The sequence below is a fragment of the Coregonus clupeaformis genome, chromosome 20, assembly GCF_020615455.1.
Source record: "Coregonus clupeaformis isolate EN_2021a chromosome 20, ASM2061545v1, whole genome shotgun sequence".
Lineage (NCBI taxonomy): Eukaryota > Metazoa > Chordata > Actinopteri > Salmoniformes > Salmonidae > Coregonus > Coregonus clupeaformis.
In genome coordinates this window covers 43,654,767-43,665,080 of record NC_059211.1, presented here as the reverse complement: position 1 = coordinate 43,665,080, position 10,314 = coordinate 43,654,767, and the positions used below count along the sequence as shown (strand labels likewise).

Below are 10,314 nucleotides of genomic sequence, written 5' to 3'. Positions count from 1 at the left end.
CAGAAATTGCAGCCCAAATAAATGCTTCACAGAGTTCAAGTAACAGACAAATCTCAACATCAACTGTTCAGAGGGGACTGTCTGGACCTATGGCAGTCTCTATGGGGGTGCCACAGGGTTCAATTCTTGGGCCGACTCTTTTCTCCGTGTATATCAATGATGTCGCTCTTGCTGCTGGTGACTCTCAGATCCACCTCTACGCAGACGACACCATTTTGTATACATCTGGCCCTTCATTGGACACTGTGTTAACAAACCTCCAAACGAGCTTCAATGCCATACAACACTCCTTCAGTAGCCTCCAACTGCTCTTAAACACTAGTAAAACTAAATGCATGCTCTTCAATCGAACGCTGCTGGCACCCGCCCACTCGACTAGAATCACTACTCTCGACGGGTCTGACCTAGAGTATGTGGACAACTACAAATACCTAGGTGTCTGGTTAGACTGTAAACTCTCCTTCCAGACTCACATTAAGAATCTCCAATCCAAAGTTAAATCTAGAATCGGCTTCCTATTTCGCAATAAAGCCTCCTTCACTCATGCTGCCAAACATGCCCTCGGAAAACTGACTATCCTACCGATCCTTGACTTCGGCGATGTCATTTACAAAATAGCCTCCAACACTCTACTCAGCAAATTGGATGTAGTCTATCACAGTGCCATCCGTTTTGTCTCCAAAGCCCCATACACTACCCACCACTGTGACCTGTACGCTCTTGTTGGCTGGTCCTCACTACATGTTCGTCGTCAAACCCACTGGCTCCAGGCCATCTATAAATCACTGCTAGGCAAATCCCCGCCTTGTCTTAGCTCATTGGTCACCATAGCAGCACCCACCCGTAGTCTGCGCTCCAGCAGGTATATCTCACTGGTCATTCCCAAAGCCAACACCTCCTTTGGCCGCCATTCCTTCCAGTTCTCTGCTGCCAATGACTGGAACGAATTGCAAAAATCTCTGAAGCTGGAGACTCTTATCTCCCTCACTAACTTTAAGCATCAGTTGTCAGAGCACCTTACCAATCACTGCACCTGTACACAGCCCATCTGAAATTAGCCCACCCAACTACCTCATCCCTATATTGTTATTTATTTTGCTCTTTTGCACCCCAGTATCTCTATTTGCACATAATCTCTTGCACATCTAGCATTCCAGTGTTAATACTAATTGTAATTATTTTGCACTATAGCCTATTTATTGCCTTACCTCTATAACTTGCTACATTTGCACACACTGTATATATATTTTCTGTTGTATTTTTTGACTTTATGTTTTTTACCCCATATGTAACTCTGTGTTGTTGTTTTTATCGCACTACTATGCTTTATCTTGACCAGGTCGCAGTTGTAAATGAGCACTTGTTCTCAACTGGCTTACCTGGTTAAATAAAGGTGAAATAAACAAAATAAAAAATAAAACTGTGTGAATCAGGCCTTCATGGTCGATTTTGCTGCAAAGAAACCACTACTAAAGGACACCAATAAGAAGAAGAGACTTGCTTGGGCCAAGAAACACGAGCAATGGACATTAGACCGGTGGAAATTGGAGTCCAAATTGGAGATTTTTGGTTCCAACCGCCGTGTCTTTGTGAGACGGATGATCTCCGCATGTGTAGTTCCCACCGTAAAGCATGGAGGAGGAGGTGTTATGGTGTGAGGGCGCTTTGCTGGTGACACTGTGATTTATTTAGAATTCAAGGCACACTTAACCAGCATGGCTAATACAGCATTCTGCAGCGATACGCCATCCCATCTGGTTTGGCCTTCATGGGACTATCATTTGTTTTTCAACAGGACAATGACCCAACCCACCTCCAGGCTGTGTAAGAGATATTTTACTAAGAAGCAGAATGATGGAGTGCTGCATCAGATGACCTGGCCTCCACAATCCCCCGACCTCAACCCAATTGAGATGGTTTGGGATGAGTCAGACGGCAGAGTGAAGGAAAAGCAACAAACAAGTGCTCAGCAAATGCTCCTGAGTGGCGCAGTGGTCTAAGGCACTAGCAGTGCTAACTGTGCCACTAGAGATCCTGGTTCGAATCCAGGCTCTGTCGCAGCCGGCCGCGACCGGGAGACTCATGGGCGGCGCACAATTGGCCCAGCGTCGTCCAGGGTAGGGGAGGGAATGGCCGGCAGGGATGTAGCTCAGTTGATAGAGCATGGCGTTTGCAATGCCAGGGTTGTGGGTTCGATTCCCACGGGGGGCCAGTATAAAAAAAATATGTATTCACTAACTGTAAGTCGCTCTGGATAAGAGCGTCTGCTAAATGACTAAAATGTAAATGTAAAAATGTAAATGTGGGAACTCCTTCAAGACTGTTGGAAAAGCATTCCAGGTGATTTGTTTAACAATTTTTTGGTTACTGTATGATTCCATATGTGCTATTTCATAGTTTTGATGTCTTCACTATTATTCTACAATGTAGAAAATAGTCACAAATAAATACTTGAATGAGTAGGTGTGTCCAAACTTTTGACTGGTACTGTATGTTGTTCTCTAGCACGCATAAAAATATATTTTATGGTGTCCATATTGATCGTGTCACTGCTTACAAATATCTGGGCATCTGGATAGATGAAAAGCGGTCTTTTAAAAAGCATATTGATGAGTTAAGAAGCTGAGAATAAAAAAGGTCTTCTTCTTTAGAAATACACTATATATACAAAAATATGTGGATACCCCTTCCAAAATGTGTGGATTCGGCTATTTCAGTCACACCTGTTGCTGACAGGTGTATAAAATTGAGCACACAGCCATGCAATCTCCATAGACATACATTGGCAGTAGAATGGCTTTTCAACGTGCCACGTCATAGGATGCCACCTTTCCAACAAGTCAGTTGGTCAAATTTCTGCCCTGCAATAGCTGCCCTAGTCAATTGTAAGTGCTGTTATTGTAAAGTGTAAACTTCTAGGAGCAACAACGCGAAGTGGTACGGCACACAGAACAGGAACACCGAGTACTGAAACGCGTAGCGCGTAGAAACCGTCTGTCTTCGGTTGCAACACTCACTACCGAGTTCCAAACTGCCTATGGAAGCAACATCAGCACAATAACTGTTCGTTGGGAGCTTCATTAAATGGGTTTCCATGGCCGAGCAGCACACACAAGCCTAAGATCACCATGTGCAATGCCAAACGTCGGTTGGAGTGGTGTAAAGCTTGCCGCCACTGAACTCTGGAGCGGTGGAAACGCGTTCTCTCGAGTGATGAATCACGCTTCACCATCTGGCAGTCCGACGGACGAATCTGCCCCAATGTATGGTGTCAACTGTAAAGTTTGGTGGAGGAGGAATAATAGTCTGGGGCTATTTTTCATGGTTCGGGCTTCCAAGTTTGTGGCAACAGTTTGGGGAAGGCCCTTTCCTGTTTCAGCATGACAATGCCCCATGTACAAAGCGAGGTCCATACAGAAATGGTTTGTCGAGATCGTTGTGGAAGAACTTGACTGGCATGCACAGAGCCCTGACCTCAACCCCATCGAACACCTTTGGGATGAATTGGAACGCTGACTGCGAGCCAGGCCTAATCGCCCAACATCAGGGCCCGACCTCACTAATGCTCTTGTGACTGAATGGAAGCAAGTCCCCGCAGCAATGTTCCAACATCTAGTGGAAAGCCTTCCCAGAAGAGTGGAGGCTGTTACAGCAGCAAAGGTGGAATTTCCGACAAACAGGTGTCCGCATACTTTTGTCATGTAGTGTAGGTCCTGCCTCTCGCTAAATAGTAGAAAGCAGATTATTCAGTCGACGTTCCTATCGGTCTTAGTCTATGGGGATATCATCTATATGAACGCAGCTGCGTCTTCATTGCGCTTTATTATGGCCGACAATTTTAGTTCTCAACACTGCATTCTCTACCAGAAAGTTGGTTGGCCCTCTTTGATGTCACGTAGGTTGCCACATATTCAGTTATAGGTTTTCATTTATAAAGCCCTTTTTAAAAAAGTCCCACCGTACCTAACATCTTTACTAAACTTTAGACATACGCGTTACCACACCCGGTCTCAGGGATGCCTAACTCTGGAAATTCCTTTGGTCTCTCCTGAGTTAGGTAAATCAGCTTTTAGTTTTCTTGCACCTTATTTGTGGAACAATCTTCAAAATGTTCTTACATTTGGTGCCTCTAAGCCAATTCAGAAAGCTGATTGAGGACCTTATTACGATTGTGTTTGTTTTTCATGACTGATTTTCTTTCTGCTTGCGTTTTGTATTTATATTTTGATGTGCGTATTTTCTGTAATTTATGTATTTCAGAGCTCATCTGTAAAAGTGACCTTGGTCTCAGTATGATTCCTTGATAAAATAAAGGTTAAATAAAACTATGCAAAGGCTCTTCACTGACAAGTAGAGATTCACAGTGTTACTGTAAGTGCAGTGGGCCTCGGACCAGCACAGTGTAATCATGAGTATAGCGTATACTGCTGAGAGATGTGGGGCTCCAAGTCTTCAATAGCATCCTCAATCTGGGTGAACACCAGCATACCCAGAAAGGCCCCAAGTTAAACTCTGCTATGATGCAGGGCCTGAAACGTAACATGTCAGTGGTGAGGATGACTCACGCCAGGCCTCAATAACCGTCAGCAGATTTCCTCCAATCAGGAAGAGCCTAAAGCAGACATCACATAACAACCTCACTAAGGAAACAATAGCTACAAGTCTTGCGCATTATTTTCCATGACATCTATGCGATACAGATAAAGAAACAGATGGATGATCATTTGATGATCTAGCTTTCTGTCTGGGCCAGGGGTCTCCAGAGGGAGAGAGGGTAAAGCACACAATGCTCAATGCATTTATTAACAATGCGCCATATTTATTCACTTTAATATGTTCATTTCAATGGTTGTACATGGGGAACGGGGGCATGTTTCTGTAGTAATTAAAGTAAATATCTGTAACAATAAGCATCTGAAAACAACAAACAATATTGTCCCTAACATTTGATAAAATTGTTTGCCTCCGAGGTCACACCATGACCATAGACACAGATGGTTCAAAATAGAAAACAAAATGTACTTAGCTTACATATTTAGACAGTCAAATAAGACAGTGTGTTTTATTAAAACAGTTCTGTTATGGTTTTTGTGAGATAGTAAAAAGTATCAGTCAGTGTGCTGACACCCACTTGTATAAGAGACTGAATGTTAGGTAACATATGGGCCTGGCCCATATTGAGTTACTATAGGTGATGAAATAAAGGATTAACTTCTCCTTCTCTTCTCACAAACTGATATAGCACTATGACTTTAGCACCAACCTCAACAAAAACCACTTTATATTCAACAGAATGACAACAAACAACGACAATAATTAGCTAAGAAACAGCACCATTCCAAAGCACCACCAGGAGAGTAATAACAACCTAGTTACTCAAATAGAAATCATAGCGGACATATTGCAAGGGCTGGTTCTGGGTATGAGCTCAGTAGAAGGATGGATGTGTAAAGCGTTCACTGTACATGCAGCATATTAAAAACCGAAGTTAACTGGTTTACCATTAAAGGCGCAGTAGGAAGGCAATGCTATCAGACAGAAGGACTACTCAAGGCCAGAGGACATGTGAGGGTCTCTGTTCCGCTCTAATCGGAGGTTGGAAGTGGTTCACTCAGTGATGGACACTGTTTCCACTCACTGTATACGTGAGTAGTAGAGAGAACCATGTAGCATTGTTCACATTGATGAGGCTATGGTAGGTTTGCCTGTCTCTAAATGTGTACAGTAAGTGCTACAGTAGGAGAGAAGTGTTGAGGTTATCTGCTAGACGTGAACTGAACCGACTATTGACCAGCCCTTGCAGGGTCCCGTAAAATGACAAGACAGTAGTGCGTAAACGGTTATGAGCATAGACCGGACTGTGGACAGAGAACCTTAGTGTTAAGTAGAGTCGTCAAGACAAGTCCCAAATAACTAAACATACAGTATCCTTATGACTAGTCATACTTTGTGCAAATCAAACCCTTTTCAAAAAGCATAATGTTAGTAAGAATTCATGAAGATTTAGTTCTGAGAGAAAGCATTGACAAGATAACATAGAAGACCAAGTGAGTTGGCACAGCCACCAGATAACAAACATTAACATTGGGTAAGTGATAAAGTATCAGGACAATTTCATTTCTACAGTGTAGATTGTGTACACATAGAACGTCTGTAAATATACAAGTAAAGGTCCATATGGACATAGTGTCTCAGGGTAAGATTAATAAACAACAGAGAAATGTAACTAAGCTGAACAGAGTACTTTGGCCAGTCCTGTGGCCAGCATGGCAATGGTAGTAGCACCAAACACTAATAAGGATATAAGGACATAGAAACAGAGGTATCCCAGCAGCCCATCTGGTCTTCACAGCAGTGCCCCCACAGCTGGTATCAGTTAGGGCAATTTCAGAGTTGGGGATAAAAGCAGTTCTCTCTCTCACCCTCCCCTGATGTCAGGGAGGCTGCTCTGCGGTGCTTTGGCTTGTCAGCCCCTCCCCCATGTGGAATGTTCAGCTCAGGCGGTCTGGTCTGGTCCCGCTGGGGATGGCTCAGAGTATGGGTCTGGTTCTCACTCTGGATCAGGGGTCAGTGTCCTTGGCAGGTCTTACAGCACATCTGTCTGAAGTAGGGGCGGCTGCAGAACTTAAACCTGAGCACCAGGGGGCAGTACGCCACTGTGTTCACATCTTTGCACTCTGGAAGGGAAGAATGTATATTCAAAGATTAGGTTAAACATTTGTATAACTTAAATGGTTATTAAGTTAGCAGGAAAATACACTGAGAAAGTAATTAATACAGTGGAACTTTGACCTTCAGGGTCACCCTCAGGGATGTCCATGGGTAGGCTGCTGAGGTCACATTTGCTCTTGCACTGCTGCATGGCTGCCGGGCGCTGGAGGTCTGGGCACTCATTGGACGGCTGGCCGGTGTGTACAAGACACTGCACAGAGCGCATCTCTTGACCCAGACCACACTTGGCCGAGCACTGACACAGAACAGAGAGAGAGACACCGGTCACAAAACTAGGAGGAAACAGTAAAGACGGACAATAGAGCACTTTACAAATCTGAACAGGAACGATTAACATTTTCTAGTATTTCCTCTTCACTTAAATACATCAAATCAGTCAAGGACCTGCATACACTACATGACCAATGTAATGGACACCTGCTCGTCAAACATCTCATTCCAAAATCATGGGCATTAATATGGAGTTGGTCCCCCCTTTGCTGCTAGAACAGCCTCCACTCTTCTGGCAAGGCTTTCCACTAGATGTTGGAACATTGCTGTGGGTACTTGCTTCCATTCAGCCACAAGAGTATTAGTGAGGTCGGGCACTGATGTTGAGCGATTAAGCCTGGGTCGCAGTCGGCGTTCCAATTCAACCCAAAGGTGTTCGATGCGGTTGAGGTCAAGACTCTGTGTAGCCCAGTCAAGTTCTTCCACACCAATCTCGACAAACAATTTCTGTATGGACCTCGCTTTGTGCACAGGGGCATTGTCATGCTGAAACAGGAAAGGGCCTTCCCAAAACTGTTGCCACAAAGTTGGAAGCACAGAATCGTATAGAATGTCATTGGATGCTGTAGCGTTAAGATTTCCCTTCACTGGAACTAAGGGGCCTAGCCCGAACCATGAAAAACAGCCCCAGACCATTATTCCTCCTCCACCAAACTTTACAGTTGGCACTATGCATTCGGGCTGGTAGCATTCTCCTGGCATCCGCCACACCCAGATTCATCCGTCGGACTGCCAGATGGTGAAGTGTGATTCATCACTCTAGAGAACGCGTTTCCACTGCTCCAGAGTCCAATGGCGGCAAGCTTTACACCACTCCAACCAACGCTTGGCATTGCGCATGTTGATTTTATGCTTGTGTGCGGCTGCTCGGCCATGGAAACCCATTTCATGAAGCTCCCGACTAACAGTTATTGTGCTGATGTTGCTTCCAGAGGCAGTTTGGAACTGGTAGTGAGTGTTGCTACTGAGGACAGACGTTTCAGCACTCAGCGGTCCCATTCTGTGAGCTTGTGTAGCCTACCACTTCGTGGCTGAGCCGTTGTTGCTCCTAGACATTTCCACTTCACAATAACAGCACTTACAGTTGACCAGGGCAGCTCTAGCAGGGCAGAAATTTGACAAACTGACTTGTTGAAAAGGTGGCATCCTATGACGGTGCCACGTTGAAAGTCACTGAGCTCTTCAGTAAGGCCACTCTACTGCCAATGTTTGTCTATGGCTGTGTGCTCGATTTTATACACCTGTCAGCAACGGGTGTGGCTGAAATAGCCAAATCCACTCATTTTAAGGGGTGTCCCCATACATTTGTATATATAGTGTATGTGGTATCTTAAATTTGATCACTCTGTTGCCACTGATAATTTTTATGTGACGCAGGAAATTCAAATGAGCCTCGTGATTTACATGAATTCACTGAAAACCCACAGTTCTCTTTCTCTCTCGCTCGCACGTTAAAGCACCAGACAGAATAAATGTCCTACACCTGTAGGAGGTCTAGTTGAATGAGAGCAGAGTTCAATACAGAGCAGAGCCCATGTTAGCCGCAGCCTTACCTCTCCCCAGGGCCCTGTGACCCACATGGGGGGTGGGCAGCGCTGCAGGTTACAGCGCACCCTGGTGGTGGGACGCCCATACTTGGGACACTGGGACTCTGGCAGTGTGTCTCCACTCTCCCCCCTCTTACACAGAAGGACACGGTGCCTGAACCCTGGACCACAGCTGGGATTACACTGGGGAGAGCGAGAGAGAGATGAGGGAGAGGTTATTCAAGTCAGAGCTCCAACCTCTTTAGCCCCAGAGCACACCAGAGAACAGTACATAATCCAACCAGCAGGTGGCATTAATTACACACAGAAATGTTGCATAGGTACAGAAAGTGTCGAGGTAGGCAACTTCTCTCTTTTTCTTAAAGTCTCTAGATTCTGTTTGTTAGATTTTTAAAAAGTTGGGTAGGCTTATGGGGGTATTTTGGGTGTACCTCTGACCAGTCCAGGGCCAGCCACTCTGGGGGGCAGGTGTGGTTGTTGCAGGGCTCAGTGAGGGGGGGTCGTTGGGGGGTACAGGCCCCGTCATCCTGCACCTTCTCCTCTGTAGGAGAGATCTTCCTCTTACACAGCACCTCTCTGGTCCTCAGGCCCCCGTTACAGCTACGACTGCACTCAGACCATTCCCCAGACCACCAGCTGGGGGAGACACAGACAGACAGACAGGGCTTAGTTCAGCAGGATCTCATACGCTCACACATGATAGGTAAACACTTATTCTGCGTATATAGTCATAAAGGCCCAATCAGAGGAGCTCCACACACACAGTGAGACAGATACATTGACACTCACCTTGGGGAGCATGGCTCAGAGTTGCAGGATCGCTTCTTGTCTTTGGGTTTGCTCTTCTTGTCACAGAAGTGGTTGTAGACCACGGAGTGATCAGCTTGCTTCTTACACACTACCTGCTGGATCTGAGCACCTGACAGAGAGAGGGAGAGAAAAACACATTATAAAAACAGCCACAACTCCTTTGGTCATTCATCTGATGCAGCTCACACTGTGTGGCTCAGTTGGTAGAGCATGGTCCCCAGTATGAAAAAAGTACAAAAGTATGAAAATGTATGCACTCTACTGGATAAGAGTGTCTGCTAAATGACTCAAATGTAAATGCCTTTCACAGTGTAGAACTTGTATAAGCACTTCTCCTTTCATTTGTTTTGCTGACATAAAGGTCAAGTAAATGTGCTTTTAAGCAAAGTAAATTAGTTTATATCAAGCTAGTTACTTTGGATCATTTACCCGCAACAGAAAGAAACCGAAGAAAGAGTGTGTGTGTAACTTCAAAGCTGGCTTCAGACCAGTTTCACCAACCCCACAGTCCTCTCTGTTCATGAACATTCCATTCCCATGTTTCCCCAGGGTCAGTGTTACGTTAGGAAAACTCTCGAGCCACCAGGGGATATGCACTATGAGGTTTTTTTCTGTACCAGTGTGTGTATATGTGTGAGTGAGGGAATATGAGAAAGCCGTTGAGAAAGTGAGGGGTATGCACTGTGCATGAGTGAGTCAGTGAGTTTACTAGAGAGGTCAATGTACCGTCTATATAGAGTACCCAGCCCTGCACAGCAGCTAAATGGATCATTAGTAAAACAAACAACAGGTGTGTCATGAGGTGACCATGATGGTATATTTAGCCTCAATAATATTAAATTAATATGGGCTAAGAGATATAACTGAATGAATAAAAGGTTTTGTGTGCATTTCTAAATCAAATAACATCAATCAATGAGCCAGTGAAGAGTACAGTACAGAGTTATAGAGCCAG

General features: G+C 44.9%; 1 protein-coding gene across 2 annotated transcripts in view; it reads right to left on the bottom strand.

The window, feature by feature from the left end:
* Positions 1 to 4,808: 4,808 nt before the first annotated feature.
* Positions 4,809 to 10,314, bottom strand: part of adamts10 (ADAM metallopeptidase with thrombospondin type 1 motif, 10) — a 36,895-nt gene continuing 31,389 nt past the window's right edge. For both annotated transcript variants that reach the window (XM_045205500.1, XM_041839416.2), the window contains exons 21-25: positions 9,339 to 9,468; positions 8,981 to 9,185; positions 8,556 to 8,732; positions 6,793 to 6,967; positions 4,809 to 6,677 (exon numbers count right to left, since the gene is read on the bottom strand). In XM_045205500.1, coding sequence (XP_045061435.1) covers positions 6,568 to 6,677; positions 6,793 to 6,967; positions 8,556 to 8,732; positions 8,981 to 9,185; positions 9,339 to 9,468 — 797 coding nt within the window. In that variant the 3' untranslated portion in view covers positions 4,809 to 6,567. The remainder of the gene's footprint in view (positions 6,678 to 6,792; positions 6,968 to 8,555; positions 8,733 to 8,980; positions 9,186 to 9,338; positions 9,469 to 10,314) is intronic.